Source organism: Salvelinus sp. IW2-2015, linkage group LG19, assembly GCF_002910315.2.
Source record: "Salvelinus sp. IW2-2015 linkage group LG19, ASM291031v2, whole genome shotgun sequence".
Classification (NCBI taxonomy): Eukaryota; Metazoa; Chordata; class Actinopteri; order Salmoniformes; family Salmonidae; genus Salvelinus; species Salvelinus sp. IW2-2015.
In genome coordinates, this window is record NC_036859.1 from 35,784,739 (window position 1) to 35,809,254 (window position 24,516).

The 24,516-nt window shown below is 46.1% G+C and overlaps 2 protein-coding genes across 2 annotated transcripts in view; both read right to left on the bottom strand.

Annotated features, from left to right (window-relative positions):
* Window positions 1-7,083, bottom strand: part of LOC111978954 (collagen alpha-3(IV) chain-like) — a 9,944-nt gene extending 2,861 nt beyond the window's left edge. Inside the window, exons 1-3 of the mRNA XM_070449008.1 lie at window positions 6,969-7,083; window positions 5,563-5,676; window positions 3,947-4,119 (exon numbers count right to left, since the gene is read on the bottom strand). Coding sequence (XP_070305109.1) covers window positions 3,947-4,119; window positions 5,563-5,652 — 263 coding nt within the window. The 5' untranslated portion in view covers window positions 5,653-5,676; window positions 6,969-7,083. The remainder of the gene's footprint in view (window positions 1-3,946; window positions 4,120-5,562; window positions 5,677-6,968) is intronic.
* The window catches only part of LOC111978953 (collagen alpha-3(IV) chain-like), a 34,149-nt gene continuing 16,688 nt past the window's right edge, over window positions 7,056-24,516 (bottom strand). Inside the window, exons 14-27 of the mRNA XM_024009200.2 lie at window positions 19,334-19,426; window positions 17,962-18,101; window positions 17,631-17,748; window positions 14,568-14,648; window positions 14,173-14,271; window positions 13,858-13,905; window positions 13,483-13,665; window positions 12,116-12,246; window positions 11,905-11,977; window positions 9,342-9,416; window positions 8,823-8,942; window positions 8,002-8,097; window positions 7,609-7,818; window positions 7,056-7,145 (exon numbers count right to left, since the gene is read on the bottom strand). Of these exons, the coding sequence (XP_023864968.2) occupies window positions 7,090-7,145; window positions 7,609-7,818; window positions 8,002-8,097; window positions 8,823-8,942; window positions 9,342-9,416; window positions 11,905-11,977; window positions 12,116-12,246; window positions 13,483-13,665; window positions 13,858-13,905; window positions 14,173-14,271; window positions 14,568-14,648; window positions 17,631-17,748; window positions 17,962-18,101; window positions 19,334-19,426 (1,523 nt within the window). The 3' untranslated portion in view covers window positions 7,056-7,089. The remainder of the gene's footprint in view (window positions 7,146-7,608; window positions 7,819-8,001; window positions 8,098-8,822; window positions 8,943-9,341; window positions 9,417-11,904; window positions 11,978-12,115; window positions 12,247-13,482; window positions 13,666-13,857; window positions 13,906-14,172; window positions 14,272-14,567; window positions 14,649-17,630; window positions 17,749-17,961; window positions 18,102-19,333; window positions 19,427-24,516) is intronic.

Here is a 24,516-nt window from a genome sequence, read left to right on the forward strand (position 1 = left end):
CCGCACGGCGGGGGGGGGGGGGGGGACACAGAACAGGGGCCATATTCACAAAGCATCAACGAGTAGGAGTGCTGTCTAGGATCATGTCCTCCCAGTCCATATCATTTGATTCATTATGATCTAAAAGGCAAAACTGATCCTAGATCAGGAAAGTAGGCTCTATTTAGAGTAGTACCATGACCTATGGTTTAGTTCAAGCTGACACAGTATTACTGTATACTGTGCTGTAAAATAAGGGTATATATACCATTAGAGTTGACAGATACATTGTAAAACACAAGAAGTCTACATCTTCAAATGAAATCCAACATAGTATAGTGAGTATAGCACAGAACAAGGAAGAAATAGAGACAGTATTGATAGAGGTAGTTAGAGTAGAGGGGACAGTGTTCAGGAAGTGAGAGACGTGGACACGCACACACACCAAAGCTCCAAAACAAGCACAGCACACCGACGAGCACAACAAGCCCCCACACTACCCCACACCCAGGCGCACAGGCCAACACATCACAGACACGCACACGCAACACCAAAGCAGAGACAAAACAATCGAACATGACGCGCAACGGAGAAGAACACAGGAACTGAAGACGAAACACCAGACGACACCAGGACACACACGCCCAAAAACCCAAACACCAACCGGAAATCAGACACACACAGAGGAGAAGGACCAGAAATGGGAAGAGTGGGGCACCAACACACATCTCAAGAGGCCAAAGAGGGAATGGGGCAAGGGAAACGTAGAGGCAAAGCAAGCCAAGCGCGAGCGGGGCAGTCAGGCGCAGCGAAAAGGCAGAACGTCCAAAGCAAAAAGACCGCCGCAACACAAGCACCAAAAGAAACCCCAGGAAAGAGCGGCCGGCAAGCAAGAACGAAGGGGAGCCAGAAGAAACCCCAAAAGGACTGCGCCGCAAGACGAAGAGCCAAAGAACCAGACGAAGCCGCCGGCAAACAACAGCCAGAAAAACCCAGACAGACGCGCGGGCAGACGAAGCAGCCAAGCGAAAAAACCCGAAAACCGCCGGCAAACAGAGCCAGAAGAAACCCACACAGACGCCTCAAAACAAGGAGCGCAAAGAAACCCCCCAGCACGAGACCGCGGGCAAACAAGACCAAAGAAACCCAAAACCGCCGGCAGAAACAAGAGGCCAAGAAAACCCCAAAAGGAGGACGCCCGGGTAGCACAAGAAAGCCAAAGAAACCCCAGGAAAACCCGCCTGGCAGAACGAATGGAAGCCAAATAATCCAGAAGAGACGGCGGCCTACAAACGAAGACCAGAAAAACCCCAGAAAGAGGACCGCCGGCAAGTACAGGGGAGCCAAAAGAAACCCCAAAAGGACGGGCGCACGGCAGAACAAGAAGCCAGAAGCAAAACAACCGAGAAACATCAAGAGCACAAGGGAAACAAAGCACCGGAGCCAAGGGACAGCAGCAAAGCGAACCAAAAAGAGCGGGGAGAGAAGGCAAAACAGGCAAAAAAAAAAAGCAAGGAGAAAAACGAAAGCAGAAAAAGCGAAGGGAACAACATGGAAGTGACAGAACCCACAGTCAGGCGGTGGAGACCCCAAAAGGGTCCAACAGTGGCAACCTGACAGCCCACCCAGACAACCCCGGAGGAGACAACAAGGCCAACGGGACACACACACGGGGACAAACTCCTCGGCCGCGTCACAAACACACGGTACACGGGACAAAACGCCGGGCGCCGGCGAGCGAGGAGGCACCACGACCACGGGACAAACCCTCCGCCAGGGCGCGGCGCGACCCCGCCGCCCCTCGGGCCACGCGGCGACCACCGGCGGCGCGCCGCCGCGTCCGCCCACGCCGCGCCCTGCACGGCCCCCCCCGCCCCGGCAGACCCTCCCGCCGCGCTCGGCGCTCGCGATCCTCGCCGCCGCCGGCCCGGCCTCGCGCCCCCGCTCGCCCCCCCGCGCCCGAACCCGCGCGCGGGCCGGGGCCCACTCGCTCCTCTCGCCCCGCGTCTGCTCGCGCCAACCGGCGCCGCCGCCCCCCGCCGCCCCGCCACTCGCGCCCTCGTCGCGCCGCGCCCGCCGGCCGCCCCTCGCCCGCGGCGGCCGCCCCGGCTCTGGGCGCCCGCGGGCCAACCACGACGACAATTCCAGCAGACAAGCAGACGACAACTATGGAAGACGACAAACACGCCAGAAGAAGCGGCCACAAACAACCGCAGAGAATACCGCCCCACATGGACCGCAGGAGTCCAAAACACAAGGGAGGAGCGTTAGGGGAACACAAAGCAGAAACAAGAAGACAACGCCAAACGCACGACCGGCCAACGCCAGCCGATAACACCGGAGGGCAACCAGACGAAATACACGAACGCGCGCCAGCAGCCCACGGGCACACCCACAAAAACAGTACATCACAGAACAAGCGACCATACAACAAACAATTACAACAAAAAAACCCTAACACAGATGACAAGACAAAGCCAGCAGACCCCGCCAGGTCCCCGCCAGAACGATGGCGGGGAAAGCGACGACCGCAATCAACCGGGGGATAAAACCAGCAGCGCGAGAACTGAGCCCCCAAGCGGCGCGGGGACAAAACCGCGCGGAGGAAAGGACGGAAAACAACACCAACACGCGGACAAAACAAGGAGGATGAACAATGCCGCCACACAGGCTGGCAGCCAACGCAACCGCCCAAAAAAGAGACACGTAAGAACACGAGGACCAATCAAATCGTCACGGGCACAGAAAAGAACACGCAGACAGGGGAACAAGACACAGGAGTACACTTAGCACCAGCAGACTCACAACGAGTGCAGCAACAGGAGTCTAAGGCCGCCACCGCACGCAAAAAAAGCTAGCACCAACAAAGCAAAACCCCAAAACAAGCCAAAACGAATCCGTCAAGCTGAACAGGACAACTATAGACGGGGACAATAAAGAACCCTAAAAACCCTTAAAACCCTGATAGCGTGAACCTAACCCTAAGAAGAACAAAAGGCAAAGCAACCCAGCAGGAACGGGAGCCACAATAAGAACCACAGATGACCACCCAAAAGAAAAGATAAGACCCAGAGCAAAACAAAAAAAGCAAAATGAAGACAGGCAACAGAAAAAACAACAACAAACAACAATAAAACAAAAATCGCCAATCCACGAATGAAGGACACAGGGCAGTCACGGACAGCCGGTCACACACATAACCCAGGACCACCACACACACCAAGCACCCCGAAACGACGGCAACAAGAAGGCACAGCAAGCATTAATAATCGCAACAAGAAACAACAACAACGAGCGAATGATGGACACAAGAGCCGAAAGCAACGCAAGAAAAAAAAAAAAAAAAAAAAAAAAAAAAAAAAAAAAAAAAATTAAAAAAAACCAATGGCTACTCAGGCACGGAAGCACAGACCAAGCGAAACACCCGACCCAAAGACTCCACATAACAAAGAACGTAGTACCAAAACCGGGGGACACAGAACAGGGCCCATATTCACAAAGCATCAACGAGTAGGAGTGCTGGTCTAGGATCATGTCCTCCCAGTCCATATCATTTGATTCATTATGATCTAAAAGGCAAAACTGATCCTAGATCAGGAAAGTAGGCTCTATTTAGAGTAGTACCATGACCTATGGTTTAGTTCAAGCTGACACAGTATTACTGTATACTGTGCTGTAAAATACAGGGTATTATATACCATTAGAGTTGACAGATACATTGTAAAACACAAGAAGTCTACATCTTCAAATGAAATCCAACATAGTATAGTTGAGTATAGCACAGAACAAGACAGAATATGATACAGTATTGATAGATTAGGTTAGGCATAGATAGTTGGACATTTCATGTATGTTAGAGCTGGGCTAGAACAAAAGTCTGCACACACTTCGCAGGCCTCCATCCCCACCATGCGCACACACACACACACACACACACAGAATCAGTCTCTGCTGAGATAATTCTAACCTGAACATGTGGTTGGGGTCGAGCAAGGCCAGCCAGAAGCTGTAGGAGTCAGGGAAGTAGTTACAGGTTCCCCGGCCGTGACACTCGATGAAGGGGACCTGGCGGAAGTGTTCTAGACACGAGCCTGGGGAGCCCAGAGGCTGGCCCGACCCCTCAGCACCCGCACCCGTTTGCTGGGAGAAAAGGAAAGAGGTGGAGGAGAGAGGTGGTGGAGGAGAGAGGTGGTGGAGGAGAGAGGTGGTGGAGGAGAAAGGAGAAGAGAAAAGAGATGGGGAATGGAAAGGAGGAGAGGAGTATAGAAAATGAGGAGAGGTGAGGAGAAAGGGAAAAAGAAAGGAGATGACAAGATGGAAAGCGGGGGATGGAAAGAAAAGCAGGGGTTTGAAGTGGTGAGGGGTAGAGCATTATAGAGAAGGAGAGTTAGACTGAGTTTTGAATGATGGCACAATGGACTCCGCTCCATACGCTGCTACTATGATATTTAATTCACATCATTATCATTCATTCACATCATTATCATTCATATAATTATCATTCACATCCTTATCATTCACATCCTTATCGTTCACACCATTATCACTCATTCACATCATTATCATTCATTCACATCATTATCATTCACTTCACTATCATTCACATCATTGTCATTAATATCATTATCATTCACATCATTATTGTAGTAACCTGGTATATTTATGTTTACCAATAGATGGCAGTATTGACTCAAGACGGGTTTGCTTTCCGCTATCCGTAGCTATTTCCTATGTCTGCCTATATTACCATGATTAAGAAAGCTTCAGGTAGGTTTAAGCCAGGTGCATAAGATAATGTAAAATCTAAGTTACAATTAAAGACTAAACCGTACGTAAGTCTCATGAGTCGTAATTCTAAGAAGCCTTTAAGGATACTACAATTATCATTCATATCAATCGCATTTATCAATTTACACATATACTGTACAGATATTAAACAGTATATATGGATATGTGTAATACAGGGAGCAGATTGTTAGTGGCCTGGTGGAACCAGCCTGATCGCATCATTCACCATTCTGTTTCACTTCATGAATCAGTCTGGCCTTTCTCCAATAGATGGCCATTTCCTATAAATTAGAACCAATCAGCATCCTCTCAGAAACAAAAGGTGGCTCTAGGACAAAATACCACAATTAGGCCATCCTCTGATTGGTTGAAGGTGATCCAATCGTAGACAAGTACATTATGAATAATGCCCTTCACTACAGACATATGCACAACATGTATCAATGAAGAGCAATGCCAGACTGATATGTGAAGTGAAATAGGTCAGGATGGTTCTACCAGGCTAGGTTGTTACCATGACAAAGGTCAGGATGGTTCCACCAGGCTAGGTTGTTACCATGACAAAGGTCAGGATGGTTCCACCAGGCTAGGTTGTTTTACATGACAAAGGTCAATGGTTCACCAGGCTAGGTTGTTACCATGACAAAGTCGGATGGTTCCACAGGCTAGTTGTTACCATGACAAAGGTCAGGATGGTTCAAGGCTAGGTTGTACCTGAACAAAGTCAGCATGTTCCACCAGGCTAGGTTTGTTACATACAAGGTCAGGATGGTTCACCAGTGCTTAGGTTGTTACCGATGGACAAAGGAGTATCCAGTACAAGGGATTCCCAGTCACCAGACAGTCCTGGGAGCTGGGCGGTCTGGCTGTGGATGGCCATGGCATTGGAGCTGCCCTACACTCTGAACCCTAATCACAACACACAACACCACACACACACACACCACACACACACACACACACACACACACACACACACACACACATTTCAGTGAAATTCATGTTCAAAATAAGAAGATTGCGACTGCAGAGACTGTATTTTTGGCCTGCAAGTATTTGTAGTGTGTGAGTTAGTGTGTGTGTGTGTGTGTGTGTGTGTGGGTGGAGAGAGTTAGTGTGTGTGTGTGTGTGTGAGATTGTTAGGTGTGTGTTGGTGTTGTGTGAGAGAGTTAGTGTGTGTGTGTGTGTGTGAGAGAGTTAGGGTGTGTGTGTGTTGAGAGAGTTAGTGTGTGTGTGTGTGTGGTGAGAGAGTTAGTGTGTTGTGTTGTAGAGTTAGTGTGTGTGTGTGTGGTGTGTGTGTGTGTGTGTGTGTGTGTGTGTGTTGTGTGTGTGGTGTGTGTGTGTTATTGTGTGTGTGTGAGTTAGTGAGATATTGTGTGGTGTGGTGTGAGTTAGTGTGTATGTGTGGAGAGTTAGTGTGTGTGTGTGAGAGTTAGTTAGTGTGTGTGTGTGGAGAGTTAGTTAGTGTGTGTGTGTGTGTGAGTTAGTGTGTGTGAGTTAGTGTGTGTGTGTGTGTGTGTGTGTGGTGTGGAGTTAGTTAGTGTGTGTGTGTGTGTGTGTGTGTGTTAGTGTGTGTGTGTGTGTGTGTGTGTGTTGTGTGGTTGTGTGTGTGTGTGTTGGTGTGGTTTAGTGTGTGTGTGTGTGTGTGTTTGTGTGTGTGTGTGTGTGTGTGCGTTAGTGTGTGTGTGGTGTGTGTGTGTGTGCGTTGTGTGTGTGTGAGTTAGTGTGTGTGTGTTGATTAGTGTGTGTGTGTGATTCTAGTGTGTGTGTGTGTGAGTTAGTGTGTGTGTGTGAGTCAGTGTGTGTGTGAGTCAGTGTGTGTGTGTGAGTCAGTGTGTGTGTGTGAGTCAGTGTGTGTGTGTGGTCAGTAGTGTGTGTGTGAGTCAGTGTGTGTGTGAGTCAGTGTGTGTGTGTAGTGTGTGTGTGTCGGTGTGTGTGTCAGTGTGTGTGTGATCAGTGTGTGTATGTGTGAGTCAGTGTGTGAGTCAGTGTGTGTGTGCAGTGTGTGTATGGTGAGTCAGTGTGTGTATGTGTGAGTCAGTGTGTGAGTCAGTGTGTGAGTCAGTGTGTGAGTCAGTGTGTGAGTCAGTTGTGAGTCAGTGTGTGAGTCCAGTGTGTGAGTCAGTGTGTGAGTCAGTGTGTGAGTCAGTAGGTGTGAGTCAGTGTGTGAGTCAGTGTGTGAGTCCTTTCTCTCTGTGTACCTGCTGATGTAGCTGCTGATCTCGTCTCCTCTGATCAGGCCATGCTGCGTGGCATGGGCTTCTCCGTGGACAGCCAATAGGAGTAGTCGTTGCGGGCGGCGTAGCGACAGGTGTTGTCCGTTCACAGAACAGGAAGGGCATGGTGGAGAAACGAGGCAGGCAAGCTGCCCACGGAGCCTGGGGGGGGGACAGTGGTGAGGTCATCAAAGAAGGCTACCTGACACCTATAACCTTGGCACTATACACCCTCTGGCACCTATACACCCTCTGGCACCTATACACCCTCTGCACCTTACACTCTGGCACCTATACACCCTCTGGCACCTATACACCCTCTGGCACCTATTAACCTCCCTCGGGCACACTATACACCCTCTGGCACCATTATACACCTCTGGCCCTATACACCTGCACCTATACACCTCCTGTTCCAACATTATGAAATGTTGGTATAAATAATACATCTGTGCATAGTTTATTTTGGTGTTGTGACAGTGTGTGTGTATGTGTATGTGTATGTGTATGTGTATGTGTGTGTATGTATGTATGTGTGTATGGGTGTGTGAATGTAAAGTCTACCAACTCAAGTGTGTGTTTGTGTCTCAGATGAATTGATTATGCGTCTCCATACTCCCATTACCCAGGTCTTGTCCGTGAGCCCTTTTGTTGCCATTGATGAAGAGCAGAGAGTATCCAGAGTAGATGAGGATGGTGCCTTGCGGGCAGTTAGGCACTCTGATGGTCTGGCTGTGTCGGGCCAGCAGGAAACTGTCAGCCAGGCCTGTCGTGTTGCAGCCCCTTGGGCCAAGAGAACCCTTCTGACCCGGAATCCCCTGGAAGCCCAACCTCCCTGCCCGAGCAAAAACACTTCCATAACATACATGTTTTCCAACCGTTTGCATCTTGTTCAACAAGGTCAACGTTGTAAAAATGATTTGTTCTAGACAAAGGATAGAGAAAACATCTACAAAGACGAATGTTACCGCTAGAATCACAGACAGGTACACACATTCACATACATTTACATAACTACCTGTCAGTCCTGGCGATCCTTTGTCTCCCTTGCGTCCGGGGAAGCCAGGCAAGCCTGGAGGGCTGTGTCCCTGTTGACCCTCAGGGCCTGGGGGCCCTGGCAGGGAGAAGGCAACTTGAAATTAGCAATGGATTTAGACAAAACTAAAGTAGGAGCTACTGAGACCCATTGTGCTAACGTTATCCTGTGGTGCCTGTAGCTAAGATTCATTGTGCTAACGTTAGCATGTGGTGCCCGTAACTAAGACTCTTTGTGCTAACGTTAGCATGTGGTGCCCGCAACTAAGACTCATTGTGCTATGTTAGCATGTGGTGCCCGTAACTAAGACTCATTGTGCTATGTTAGCATGTGGTGCCCGTAGCTAAGACTCATTGTGCTAACGTTAGCCTGTGGTGCCCGTAGCTAAGATTCATTGTGATTTTTATTTTTGTATATGTTTTATTTAACCTTTATTTAACTAGCCAAGTCAGTTAAGAACAAATTCTTATTTACAATGACGGCCTACGTTAGCCTGTGGTGCCCATAGCGAAGACCCATTGTTTTAACGTTAGCATGTGGTGCCCGCAGCTAAGACTCATTGTGCTATGTTAGCATGAGGTGCCCTTAGCTAAGACTCATTGTGCTAACGTTAACATGTGGTGCCTGTAGCTAAGACTCATTCTGCTAACGTTAGCATGTGGTGCCTGTAGCTAAGACATGGCATAGCCTTCACTTTTACCCCCATAGAATAGTTCATTAGTAAGAAAGAATATGCCGTTTGGGTGAAATGAATCACGGTGGCCATGTGGCTTGTAGTTCCACATGAAGAAAGAATACAGAACCTGTTAATCCTGGTTGTCCTGACGACCCACTGGGACCTGGAGGTCCCTGGTTACCGGTGTAACCGGGTGGGCCCGGATCCCCCTTTTCGGGTCTCACTGTCACGTTAAGCCCCGGACAACCTGTATATGTGCATAAACAAATCTTTGAGTAGGTTTTACTAACTGCTTGAGAACAAATTGTGTTAAAGATACTGTTCAGCGTTGCATTGATTCATTAAATACAGACTCACTGGTTTTCAGTGTTGAATGTTGAGTGTTTAATGTTGAATTTACAGTGTTAAATGTACAGATGTCCGTGTTAAATGTTGATTGTGTTAAATGTTGAGTTGTCCGTTTTTTTTTATGTTGAGTGTTAAATGTTGAGCTGTCAGTGTTTATGTCGACTGATGAGTTTTCACTGTTAGATGTTGACAGTTAAATGTTGCCTTTTCAGTGTTAAATATTGAGTTGTCAGTGTTTAATTTGACAGTGTTAAATATTGAGTTGTCAGTGTTTAATTTGACAGTGTTAAATATTGACCTGGTGGTCCTGGTCGGCCTTTGGATCCATTTGGTCCTTTCGGGCCAGGGCTATAACTAGGATCACCCATCTCACCTAAAACAACACAGTTCATCAAGAGACACTGAACACACACACCACACACACACACACACACTAGAACCAGCGCCCAGAGTTCTTCATGGACAGGGCAAGCGTTTAGAAGAAACTCCTGGCTGTACACATCACTATAGTGTAATGACAGGTTTGGTGTACACATCACTATAGTGTAATGACAGGTTTGGTGTACACATCACTATAGTGTAATGCCAGGTTTGGTGTACACATCATATAGTGTAATGACAGGTTTGGTGTACACATCACTATAGTGTAATGCAGGTTTGGTGTACACATCACTATACTGTAATGACAGGTTTGGTGTACACATCACTATACTGTAATGGCAGGTTTGGTGTACACATCACTATAGTGTATGACATGTTTGGTGTACACATCACTATAGTGTAATGACAGTTTGGTGTACACATCACTATAGTGTAATGACAGGTTTGGTGTACACATCACTATATGTAATGACAGGTTTGGTGTACACATCACTATATGTAATGACAGGTTTGGTGTACACATCACTATACCGAAGTAATGAGGTTTGGTGTACACATCACTATAGCAGTAATGACAGGTTGGTTGTAAATCACTATACTGTAATGCAGGTTTGGTGTAACATCACTATACGTAATGGCAGGTTTGGTGTACACATCACTATACGTAATGCAGGTTTGGTGTACACATCATTATATCCGTAATGACAGGTTTGGTGTACAATCACTATAGTTAATGACAGGTTTGGTGTACACATCACTATAGTGTAATGACAGGTTTGGTGTACACATCACTATAGTGTAATGACAGGTTTGGTGTACACATCACTATAGTGTAATGACAGGTTTGGTGTACACATCACTATAGTGTATGACAGGTTTGGTGTACACATCACTATAGTGTAATGACAGGTTTGGTGTACACATCACTATACGTAATGAAGGTTTGGTGTACAACATCACTATACTGTAATGACAGGTTGGTGTACACATCACTATACCGTAATGACAGGTTTGGTGTACACATCACTATACTGTAATGGCAGGTTTGGTGTAACATCACTAACTGTAATGGAGGTTTGGTGTACACATCACTATACTGTAATGGCAGGTTTGGTGTACACATCACTATACTGTAATGATATGTTTGGTGTACACATCACTATAGTGTAATGCAGGTTTGGTGTACACATCACTAGTGTAATGCCAGGTTTGGTGTACACATACATATAGTGTAATGCCAGGTTTGGTGTACACATCACTATAGTGTAATGCAGGTTTGGTGTACACATCACTATAGTGTGTGCAGGTTTGGTGTACACATCACTATAGTGTAATGCAGGTTGGTGTAACTCACTAGTGTAATGACAGGTTTGGTGTACACATCACTATAGTGTAATGACAGGTTTGGTGTACACATCACTATATGTGTAATGCCAGGTTTGGTGTACACATCACTATAGTGTAATGAAGGTTTGGTGTACACACTACTTATCTGCTTGTAATGGCAGGTTTGGTGTACACATCACTATACGTGTAATGACAGGTTGGTGTACACATCACTATACGTATTGAGGTTTGGTGTACACATCACTATACTGTAATGCAGGTTTGGTGTACACATCATCATACTGTAATGGCAGGTTTGGTGTACACATCACTATACTGTAAAGGCAGGTTTGGTTACACATCACTATACTGTAATGATATGTTGGTGTACACTCACTATAGTGTAATGCCAGGTTTGGTGTACAAATCACTATAGTGTAATGCCCAGGTTTGGTGTACACATACTATAGTGTAATGCAGGTTTGGTGTACACATCACTATAGTGTAATGCCAGGTTTGGTGTACACATCACTATAGTGTAATGCAGGTTGGTGTACACATCACTATATGTGTAATGCCAGGTTTGGTGTACACATCACTATAGTGTAATGCCAGGTGTTGGTGTACACATCACTATAGTGTACATGCCAGGTTTGGTGTACACATCACTATATGTAATGCAGGTTTGGTGTACACATCACTATATCTTATGTAATGCCAGGTTTGGTGTAACATCACTATACTGTAATGCCAGGTTTGGTGTACACATACTATACTGTAATGCAGGTTTGGTTGCTCACATCTCATACTGTAATGCCAGGTTTGGTGTACACATCTATAACTAGATATGACAGGTTTTGGTGTTACACATCACTAGTACTGTAAATGACAGGGTTGAGGTGGTAACACATCACTATACTGTAATGACAGGTTTGGTGTACACATCACTATACTGTAATGACAGGTTTGGTGTACACATCACTATACTGTAATGACAGGTTTAGTGTACACATCACTATAGTGTAATGACAGGTTTGGTGTACACATCACTATAGTGTAATGACAGGTTTGGTTTACACATCACTATACTGTAATGACAGGGTTGGTTTTCTTTAGAAAAAAAATGCAGAAGATTGTGGATAAAATAATGTTACCGGGGACTCCTGGGGTTCCAGGGTGACCTGGGGAACCGATTGGTCCTGGAGGTCCAGGGATGGCTCCTGGTCCCTAAGGGGGTAAAAAGACTCCATAGACTTCAAATTACACACAGTACTACTTATAACATCTATCTTTTCCAGCATTCAAGGCACGTTCTAACATAAGCAACATTTAGTTAGTCTTGTATTCTTCAGTGGAGTGACTCACCCGTAGCCCTGGAGGTCCGACGTCTCCTGTGGGCCCGTCCAAGCCTCTGCCCCCTGGAGCGCCCAGGTCTCCCCTGTCCCCTTTACATTCATAGCCTCCAGGCCCTGGCTTTCCCTTCAGACCCTGCTGTCCTGAGGACAGAAAGACCCCAGTACAAGTCATAATTTCAATGTTTTGATGTAGAATAGCAATCAGGGAGAGGTTGAGTTAGGGTCATAATTTGACTTACTGAGTCAACTAAGTCATTGAGTCATAACGGGGCGGCATGACGGGGCGGCAGGTAGCCTAGTGGTTAGAGCGTTGGACTAGTAAACCAACGGTTGCAAGATCGAATCCCTGATCTGACAAGGTAAAATAATCTGTCGTTCTGCCCCTGAACAAGGCAGTTAACCCACTGTTCCTAGGATGTCATTGTAAATAAGAATTTGTTCTTAACTGACTTGCCTGGTTAAATAAAGGTTAAAAAAATAACTATTGAGTTTCCGTTAGTCAGGAATAAGAGTTTGAGTGAATCAGGGACAAGTAGGGTTGCAAAATTCCAGGAACGTTTAATAAATTCCCTGGTTTTCCAGAAATCCTGCTACTGGGATTTTGGGAAAACCAGGGAATTTAGTGAAAGTTCCTGGAATTTTGCAACCTTAGGGACAATTGTTGATTTAGACGTTGGGATATTGAGTGTAAAGGCGTCAGCATGCTTCAGTTCCAACTCAGCTAGGAGAACCGAACGAGTGTGCTCGCATACTCCCTTATAAGACTTTCACTTTTTTTTTTTATTAAAAAGTGGCAATAGTACTGTTTGTACATTTTGAGACGCCGTAGCCAGTTTACACTTCACATATATTTTTTTTATTAATCTAAGATATCTCAACAAATCTGTCATTTATTTTGAAATTTTTGCCAATGAGATCTTAGTCACGCAATTTTACATCTAACTAAGATGTTTGGTTCAGTATTTCTCAATTAAAAAATGTGAATGAAAACTCGTCGTCTCTCATTGAATGACAACAAAGACTTTATTGAAGAATCCCTACTGTTGACCAATCACGGACGAAGGGGCTACCGACTTCCGTTACCAACTTGACTTCGGCTTGCCTCGAGAAAAATGTTGTGTGCCCGGAAAAACTCTTACCGAAGTCCAAAACAAACAAAAACGTCACAAAAAGTATTAGTCTGGGAAGCATGCGGACACCTTCAGCCTTGACTAAAAATAACTTTCATTATTTTCTTCACTATCCAGAAGTAGGCTTTATCTGTGTCTGGGAAACAGACCTATAGACTTTCAGTAAGAGTCAAGGATGGAGATTGAATTCTGAGTTAAGAGTAGAGTTTGTGTCAGCACTAACTGATACATTTTCAGTTAAAGTCACCAGGGCTCCCAGGGCTGCCTTTGGGACCAGCATCTCCTTTCAGCCCGTTGACACAAACACCACCAGACCCTGGCCTCCCGCGAGAACCCTGGGGTCCTTCGTTGCCTCGGTGGCCCCGATCTCCCGGACACCCTGGGGGCTCCGGAGGAGTGGGTCCAGGGAAACCCACATCTCCCTTTGGACCTACAGGAAATAAATTATAGCCAATCAAATCAGTTCTAGCTATAAACAGAATCAATGGTAGCTAATTCAATTATCTTTGTTAACAACCAAACAAATGTTAGCCAGATAAATCTCTTTCTATGTTTGTGGCAAGTTATGGTAAGTGTTGTATTTCTGAAGGTATAAGAATAACGTTATTCATCAGGGAGTTACCTGGCAGTCCATTCTTTCCACGTGGGCCAGGAGTTGATCCCACAATCACTAAAGAGTGAGAAAGACAAGACATGTCTTACATTGCTAGATGATTACATCTTGCGTTTCAGCACTTCAGTCAACCCCCTGATAAGTGCAAACTCACTTTAAGTGCAACAAATTTCACCAGAGCCAATTCAAGTAGACAATCTTGCTATCTCTGTATATCTCAATGCTCTGGTTTAGAACAATCTATTGTTTCAGAAATCCACTGTACTACTATCACTAAAAGAATTGCTCTGACAGTTCAAGAAGAAGTCAACTTGTCTGTCTTACGTGTCTCTCCCTTCTGACCAGCAGGTCCAGGAATGCCATCGTAACCCTGGTTACCTTTAGGACCACAGGGACCAGGAGGACCAGGTAACCCTGGTTGTCCTGTGAAAGGGGACATGGTTAGACACCCCAAAAACATGAAGACTACTTGGCCAAAAGTATGTAGATACCCCTTCAGTGCCCGACTTCACTAATGCTCTTGTGGCTGATGTAACCTCATCAATGTTCCAACATCTAGTGGAAAGAGTGGAGGCTATAGCAGCAAAGGGGGGACCAACTCCATATGAATGCCCATGATTTTTGGAATGAGATGTTCGACGAGCAGGTGTCCACATACTTTTGAACATACTGCATTTTCATTAATATATTTCCTGTATAAACCTTAGTGATGTTCTGACCTGGAGCTCCATGTGACGCAGGGAGTCCTGGGAGGCCTGGGGGACCATCGGTACCTGGTTGGCCGGCAGGACCTCGGGCTCCTGGATCACAGAGAGAGAAATAGAGAGACAGAAAAAGACAGAGTAAGAGAAATGTACACAATCATCACCATCATCATGGTCATCTATCAAAACAACTATACTAATTAAGGGCCCTGTGTTTTGAACATTCATGAACGGAATTTAACCTTTATTAAACCTTGTTTCATCACTGTCCCCTTTTCTTTTTATGTCAGATGGTCCAGCACCTGTCACGCCCTGGCCTTAGTATTWTTTGTTTTCTTTATTATTTTAGTTAGGTCAGGGTGTGACATGGGGTATGTGTGTGTTTTGGGTGATTATATGGTATAGGGGGTGTTGGTTGTAGTGTATGGGTTTGTGTGGAGTGTATGTGTCTAGGTATGTCTATGGTTGAGTGTAGGTGTTTAGGAAAGTCTATGGTTGCCTGATTTGGTTCTCAATCAGAGACAGCTGGTTATTGTTGTCTCTGATTGGGAGCCATATTTAAGGTAGCCATRGGCTTTAGSTGTTTGTGGGKAATTGTCTATGTTGAACGTAAGTAGCTTGTGTGTGCACTTTCGTTTGTAGCGTCACGGTCGTTTGTTGTTTTTGTATAGTTTGTATAAGTGTTTCGTTTCGTGTTCATCTTCGTTGTTCTAATAAAAGAAGATGTATTCATATCCCGCTGCGCCTTGGTCCGTCTCTCCTCCACACGATCGTGACAGAATTACCCACCAAACAAGGATCAAGCAGCGTGATCAGTGGCAACAGGAGCAAGGAACAAAGGATTCATGGACATGGGAGGAGATATTGGATGGTAAGGGACCTTGGGCACAACCGGGAGAATATCGCCTCCCTCGTGAAGAGCTGGAGGCAGCGAAAGCCGAGAGGAGGCGATATGAGGAGGCAGCACGGAGGCAAGGCTGGAATCCCGCAAGTACAACCCAAAAATTTATTGGGGGGAGGCTTAGAGGTAGTGGGCCGAGGGCAGGTAAGAGACCTGCGCCCACTTCCCAGGCTAACCGTGGAGAGCGGGAGTACGGGCGGACACCGTGTTACGCAGTAGAGCGCACGGTGTCTCCTGTACGTGTTCATAGCCCGGTGCGGGTTATTCCACCTCCCCGCACTGGTAGGTCTAGATTGGGCATTGAGCCAGGTGCCATGAAGCCGGCTCAACGCGTCTGGTCTCCAGTGCGTCTCCTCGGGCCGGCTTACATGGCACCAGCCTTACGCATGGTGTCCCCGGTTCGCCTACATAGCCCGGTGCGGGTTATTCCACCTCCCCGCACTGGGCGGGCGACGGGGACCATTCAACCAGGTAAGGTTGGGCAGGCTCGGTGCTCAAGGGAGTCAGTACGCCTGCACGGTCCGGTATTTCCGGGGCCACCTCCCCGCCCCAGTCCAGTTCCACCAGTGCCTACACCACGCACCAGGCTTCCAGTGTGTCTCCAGAGCCCTGTTCCTCCTCCACGCACTCGTCCAATGGTGCGTGTCTCCCGCCCATTACCACCTGTGCCTACGCCACGCACCAAGTCTCCTGTGCGTCTCCAGAGTCCTGTGCATCCTGTTGCTGCTCCCCGCACTAGCCTTGAAGTGCGTGTCCCCAGCCCGGTACCACCAGTGCCGGCACCACGCACTAGGCCTAATGTGCGTATCCAGGGTCCAGTATGCCCTGTTCCTTCTCCCCGCACTAGCTTTGAGATGCGTGTCTCCAGCCCGGTACCACCAGTTCGGCACCACGCACCAGGCCTACAGTGCGCCTCATCCGGCCAGAGCCATCCGTCCCCAGTGCCATCTGAGCCATCCGTCTCCCAGCGCCATCTGAGCCATCCGTCTCCAGGCCGTTCTGAGCATCCGTCTCCCCAGTGCTCTGAGCCATCCGTCTGCCCAGTGCCGTCTGAGCCTCCGTCTGCCCAGTGCCGTCTGAGCCATCCGTCTGCCAGTGCCGTCTGAGCCGCCGTTCCGAGCCATTAGAGCCGCCCGTCTGTCCGAGCCGTCAGAGCCGTTCGTCAGTCAGGAGCTGCTAGAGCCATTCGTCAGACAGGATCTGCCAGAGCCGCCAACCACAGACAGGATCTGCCAGAGCCGCCAACCAGACAGGATCTGCCAGAGCCGCCAACCAGACAGGATCTGCCAGAGCCGCCACCACCAGACAGGATCTGCCAGAGCCGCCAACCAGACAGGATCTGCCAGACCGCCAACCCAAGGATCTGCCAGAGCCGCCAGCGGAGCCATGAGCGTCCAGAGCGCGCCAGCAGCTATGAGCGTCCAGAGCGCGTCAGCCTGCGCATGAGCGTCCAGAGCCGTCAGCCTGCCATGAGCGTCAAGAGCCGTAGCCAGCAGCCATGAGCGTCCAGAGCCGCCAGCCAGCATGAGCGTCCAGAGCGCCGCCAGCCATGGGCAGCCCAGAGTCGCCCGCCAGCCATGGGCAGCCAGAGCGCCCGCCAGCCATGGGCAGCAGAGTCGCGCCCGCCAGCCATGGGCAGCCAGAGTCGCCCGCAGCCATGGGCAGCCAGAGTCGCCCGCCAGCCATGGGCAGCCAGAGTCGCCCGCGCCCAGCCAGCCAGAGTCGCCCGCCAGCCATGAGCAGCCAGAGTCGCCAGTCAGCCGGGATCGGCTGAATCCGCCAGTCAGCCAGGATCTACCAGAGACACCGAAGCGGATATTGACAATGCTGGAGTGGGGGCCACGTCCCGCACCCGAGCCGCCGCCATATTAGGGCCCACCCCGGACCCTCCCTTTATATGTCAGGTTTTGCGGCCGGAGTCCGCACCTTTTGGGGGGGGTACTGTCACGCCCTGGCCTTAGTATTTGTTTTCTTTATTATTTTAGTTAGGTCAGGGTGTGACATGGGGTATGTGTGTGTTCCAGCACCACACTCCAGCACCACACTCCAGCACCATCCTCAGACAATTGCTTTCATTTTTGGTCAAATCCTCATTTCTGAAAAGGTTAAAATCGAGGTCATGTGATAGCCCAAAACACAGTCCTCATCATACTAATCAGTGTTTCAGTAGTAATAACCATGATGTCCTGGGTCTCCTTTGGCTCCAGAGGGTCCGTGGGAGCCTGGAGGACCTGCGTAACCAGGAGAGCCTTTCATTCCTTTGGAGTCATGTTTGTTATACAAGGCTGGCTCACCCTAGAGAGGGAAAGAGAGAATGAGAAAGAGCGAGTGGGACAAAGACAGACAGACCGACCGACAGACCGACAGACAGAGAGGATAGTGTTATCAGAGTCAGGTAATAGTCACATTGTTGTTTAAATTGTGACGATAGTTTTACAGTATTGTGTTGCACAGTGGCAGTGATTTCAATTGCTGGTAATAGACTGTGGTTCTGTTTGTTGATTGCACCTTCTGTCCAGGTGATCCTGTGAGGCCTGGTTTTGCACAACTGGACTCTCCTTTAGTTCCTTTTGGCCCGCATGGACCGGGCGTACCGTCTAGTCCTGGGTCTCCATTGGAACCCGGGCCTCCCTTTATTCCACGGGGCCCTACGAGATCATATCCTCACAACTCAATAACAGGAAAAACCTATAATCCATGGAAATTTAAAATCACATCCACACAACTCAATACGAACAGTAAGAACATCATCAATCGGCTTTTAATTAATTTGAGCCTTTTTCAATATGATAAATTGTTATACCATGCAGCATGATAAACATACAAGAAGACTATTGAATAGTCAAATATTGCTGTGCTTGTGTGTGAGTGTATGCGTGTGTGTGTGTTTCAGTGGTTGTGTTGGTGTGTGTGTGTGTTAGGGTTGGGCGCTATCCAGATTTGAATACCTTCATACCGTTCCTGTACCATCCCGGAGTATATACAGTATAACAGTAATACAAGGGGCGCTATTTTTTTCCAAATGTAAAAAATAATAAAATAACACCCCCCCCCGCCAAATAAATGTTGGCACACAAAACACATTTAGGAAGCAGGGATCATGATCCAGGAGGGGATTGATTATCTCTGCCGTAACCAAGAAGATTGATCTTGCATTAGCCACATAGCTAGCAAGTTAACAAGTTAGCAAGTTAGCAAACCAAATGCATAGCTGGAGTCCTGAGCCGGAGATAATTTATTTGGCACAAATCTTAGATTGTCACGCCCTGACCTGAGATATCTCTGTTTTCTTTATATTTTGGTTAGGTCAGGGTGTGACTAGGGTGGGTACGTTAGTTTTTGTATTGTCTAGGGTTTTTTGTATGTCTAGGGTTTTTGTAGGTCTAGGTGATTTGTATGTCTATGGTGGCCTGATATGGTTCCCAATCAGAGGCAGCTGTTAATCGTTGCCTCTGATTGGGGATCATATTTAGGTAGCCATTTTCCCTTTGGTGTTCGTGGGTTCTTGTCTATGTGTAGTTGCCTGTCAGCACTCGTTTTGTATAGCTTCACTTGTTATTTTGGTTAGTTTGTTCAGTGTTCATTCATATTATATTAAAGAATGTACGCATACCACGCTGCGCCTTGGTCCGATTCATACGACGAACGTGACATAGATAGTTAACGTATAGTTATAAGAAGTGGCGTAGCATGCACCCTCCAAGCTTCAGGGTACACCAAACCCAAAAAGATATAATTCAAAATAAAATAAATGTAATTCCGTCGGTATTGATATACCACCCAAGCCTAGTGTGTGTCAGTGTGTCATTGTGTGTGTGTGTTTGTGTCAGTGTGTCATTGTGTGTGTGTTTTTGTGTCAGTGTGTCATTGTGTGTGTTACCTGGTAGACCCATGAGCCCCATATTTCCTCTGAGTCCAGATGGGCCTGGTCCTCCTGAGCACAGTCCATCAGCCCCAGGATCACCTGGACAGCCTAACATACACACATCATTAGTGTGCTTGCTGAAAGAAAACTCTAGAATTCCGACAATACTCTTGTTATAAATCAAACTAAACCAGTCACTACTACTACGGCTACTGTTTCTGCTGCTACTGCTACTACTGCTGCTGCTGATCCTACTACTACTGCTGCTGCTGCTACTACTGCTACTGCTGCTATGATACTACTGTTGCTGCTACTACTACTACTACTACTACTGCTGCTGCTGCTACTACTGCTACTGCTGCTATGATACTACTGTTGCTGCTACTACTACTACTACTGCTGCTGCTACTATTGCTGCTGCTATTACAGTATATTTTTGTTTCATCAGACCAGAGTACGATCTTTGTCCCCATGTGCAGTTGCAAACCGTAGTCTGGCTTTTTTATGGCAGTTTGGAGCAGTGGCTTCTTCCTTGCTGATCGGCCTTTCAGGTTATGTCGATATAGGACTCGTTTTACTGTGGATATAGATACTTTTGTACCTGTTTCCTCCAGCATCTTCACAAGGTCCTTTGCTGTTGTTCTGGGATTGATTTGCACTTTTCGCACCAAAGTACGTTCATCTCTAGGAGACAGAACGCATCTCCTTCCTGAGCAGTATGACGGCTGCGTGGTCCCATGGTGTTTATACTTGCGTACTATTGTTTGTACAGATGAACGTGGTACCTTCAGGAATTTGGCTCCCAAGGATGAATGAGACTCGTGGAGGTCTACAATTTTTTTTCTGAGGTCTTTCCTGATTTCTTTTGATTTTCCCATGATGTCAAGCAAAGAGCTTCTAAAGCCATGACATCATTTTCTGGAATTTTCCAAGCTATTTAAAGGCACAGTCAACTTAGTGTATGTAAACTTCTGACCCACTGGAATTGTGATACAGTGAATTATAAGTGAAATAATCTGTCTGTAAACAATTGTTTGGAAAAATGACTTGTGTCATGCACAAAGTAGATGTCCTAACCGACTTGCCAAAACTATAGTTTGTTAACAAGAAATTTGTGGAGTGGTTGAAAAACAAGTTTTAATGACTCCAACCTAAACTTCCGACTTCAACTGTATGATATATATATATATATATCTGTGTTTTATTATTTTCTCCTAACCCTACCACCCCTCCCCTAATTGGAGTAAACTAATGGACAACAACTGCTTTGATAGTTTTTAGTCCCATCCTTCAGCTACCCTCAATCCCTCCCATCTATCTCTGAACAGCATCCAGTTTTGATTTCTATCTGCCATATATTTTGTGCTGTGCTGTTTTACAAAAGTTCTGAACCTTTTATATTCTCATAGTTTTTTTTACAGATTGTAAATGAAAGATAAACATTTTTGCTAAGAGTATTATTATATTATTGATGGATTGACTATGACTTTTCAAATCCTCCAGTAGTGCTATTTGCTGCGTTAGCTCCATTTACCTGGAGCTATCAGCCATTCCTGAACCTGCGTCCAAAAACAAGCTACATATGGTCAAGTACCAAAACAAATGCTGTAATGATTGCCTCTTTGCAGCTAAATCTGCAAAGCTGGAATGGGTGTATCCCCCATATATATATAACATTCTATTGGTTGCAAGAATTTTGTATAATAATTTAAATTGAAAAACTCTACGTTTTGAATCCAGCGTCATTATGTGTATCAGAATTCTGCCAAAACAGAACACAGTTAGTCACTCACCCTTCTAGACAACTTGAAACAGGTCTTGTGTCTTGAAGTCACCTAGGCTAGCTAGTACTAGCCAACTTATTTCGCCAATTAGCTTCAGTCGGCCAGTGTGCCACCATGGAAAAATTGGTTTGACATTGGATAGCCTATCTCTGGGGCTAGTAAGTGAGAAAATATTTTAATGTTGCACATCTTTTAGTTGTCTGATTAAATGCTTTTAGTATTTGTATATGCTTACCCCATTCATAATACGCAGTCATGCTTACCTCATCCATAATACACAGGCATGCTTACCTCATCCATAATACACAGGCATGCTTACCTCATCCATAATACACAGGCATGCTTACCTATACATATTGAACGGCGTTGGAGGGCATGAACCTAGTGTATTACAGGACTGATTCACGCACGTCGAAATCAGTCCATGCCTGTGGATGGATCGTCTAAGAAGAAGATGAGTGAATGTTGCAAATGAAATGAGTGCCTTTTTTAAATGGTTTGAAGACTGATGAGGTACCGAGGCTCTAGTGGTGCACGTCATCTGGCATAGCGAGGGATAGGCATTTGCTATGACTACATTAATGGGCACCAGGTGGAGAGTGTATATAGACAACGTCTCATTAGTGATATTATGGAGTGAGGTTAAGAGAACCATGCCCTGTCGTAGTATTAGCCCGCGAGAAGGCTAATCCAAAGCTTGTGTCTCTTGGCTTTGAGATTAAGGTGTGGATGCGTATTAAAGGGCATGACGAGTAACAGTGTGAGGTACCTTATAGGATGTGAGATGGAGAGTCGATATGTTACGCCAGTATGGCTCACCGGTGTAGGTGTATAAGCTCAAAATGGCATGGGAGTGTAAGTACCTGGTTTGCAGTAAAACCTGTGCACAAGATTCTTAAAAGTCAAGTCATTAAGCCGTTTAATAAACTAGGACAGCCAGTGTTCAGGTGGTAGTAGGAACTTTAGCACGGAGTAGATTGAGGTGAATAATGCACTGCAATCATTTATCAAGATATTAACTATATGGATCCGTCGAAAGGGGTTAATTCCATCTGCCTATCCGCTGTGTTTTTAGAGCAAGAACTGAAGTTTATGAAATTATGCTGGGCTTTATCTCCCTGGAGAGAGTAGACAACAACGGGCCAGAAAGAGTAGGAAGACATAAGAGAATCAGCTTACGTACCGATATTCATAAAACCTAAGAAAATGTGAAAAAAAAATACCTCAAGCCGCATATGGAGAATTACAACATCATGGTGGGGTCTCAGTCTTATCACCATTTTTCTCTAAATTCGAGACACAAGAAAGCTTATCTCTGAGGTTCCTGCACTAGATTATGTCACATGCCATCGAGTAGGATTAGCGAAACAAAGAGCTGGCTTACTCGATTTTAACCGTCATTACAAAGTCTTGATATATTGTTACTGATCAAAACGAGCACGATGATACTCGGGTCCACACGTTCCTAAACAAACACAGAGCAAGGTTGCTTTAACCCTCAACCCATAAAATACATCAGGGGCAGTGGATTTAACACATCCTCCCCCAACAACGCCTCAAATGTATCCTCCTGCAGACTCCGACTGCTCACCACACCCCACCTCACGATTAAAGTTGCTAATCGCTATACCCAAGGCAGTACTTAATCCTCATCCATAAAATACACAGGCATGCTACCCATCCAAATAATACACAAGCTTCAAGGTCCATTAGACACGATCCATAATATTCGATTTCTATGGGATACCTGACTAAGCAATCTACTCAATAGACACCATCCAGTGCTATGTCTAGCCTTCATTCCGCGTATTTGAACATAAAAGCAAGGCTACGTACTCACATCAGTTATAATAATTAGAGATCAATCATCATCTGTCTTACTGACACACACACGCACTCGGGTCCACAGTGAGAGATGAGCAGCACATGGTCATTTGTGGGCTTTCTTAACCCCATGTTTTCCACACCCTCTAATAAGAATAGAATACAGCTGCGTTGTCTGTCTCTACCCGCCAGTTTCAGTCAGATATTAGCGCCCTAGGTTCACCATTGACTGTAACTCCTTGCTCCCATTTTTCCCATGAGACTACGACTGTGGTAATCCGAATAGTACCTAAAATACCCTGGATATGGTGGAGAAAAACAAGTGATAATGATGAGTGCGGAAAAAATACAGGAGCGATTAAGTGAGGTGTAACATATATCACGATATTGGTAATACTGTAACTGATCAATGAGCTAGAATGGTACAGTTGACAAATATCCGTATACAGAAGCAAGGTCAGTATACGCACTCACCGAGTAGGAACAGGTAAGTCAGTTCTTCATAAAGTCCTATTTACGAGAGGCCAACTGAAATATCGGGTAATCACTGACCGACGAGATAAGAATACCTATAAAATACAAGGAACTTTAGGCACCGAAGTAGAGAATCTTGTCTAACGTCAATGGGTACGTAATCAATTGATGGAATTTCACGTCCAATCTACTATATCCAAGGAGAATGTTAGTTTGATGGCAGAGATCGGTTATCAATTAAGTCAGCACTACAAGATCTAGGAGCAGGGGGGACTACAGGACATAGAAATGCAAGAGGCACGTCAGGATCTTGATGCATTCTAAATGCAAAGGGGTAAACTCCTAATTATCGCAACATTGGCAATCTAATAGTCGATGGGGACACCTATTAATGGTCGGGTCACTTGCTATAGTGAAGATGTGGTTATACTCAGAAAAATAAAGACGTGAGCATTTCGGTAGTGATTCGATTTTTGTTGTCTATTCATAGAGAAGACAGTGGAGTTGCTGAGATCGCATGCAGCTTGGAATCATCACAGTTGTTTATTGTATAATGAGAAAGAATGAAGGAGAGATAATTGATTCTAGAAAGTACTAAGTTGATTGGTCTGGTTATAGGAGGTGTATTGTAATCACCTATATTATAGTGGCCTAAGGCTCAAGTGGGTAATTCAAGATGAGACACTTTTCATAGGAGAGGAATTATTACTGAAGGGAACTCTAATAAAGGAACTATTTGTGGACGAGGCCATTTAGATCCAAATGCTTGACTTAATGAAGAAACTATGGTAGGGACTTATGAAGGAATGATTGAGGAATACTCCTGAAGGATTATTATGAGCTTAGTGAAAGGTTTGGTAAATAATGAGCACTGCATGCGAAGAGAGAGGAGAGGAGAGGGAACGGAGGGGGGGAAGAACGAGGAGGGAGCGTGGGGGGCGAGGGGGAGGTGGAGGAACTATGAGGACTATGCAGGAAACTATGAGGAATCTATGAGGGAACTAGAGGAATATGAGGGAACTCCCTGAGGACTATTGAAGGAACGATGAGGAATGCGAATGAAAACGATGGGAAACTATAGGAGGAGGAACTAAGAGGACCGTGATGGTTAATTCG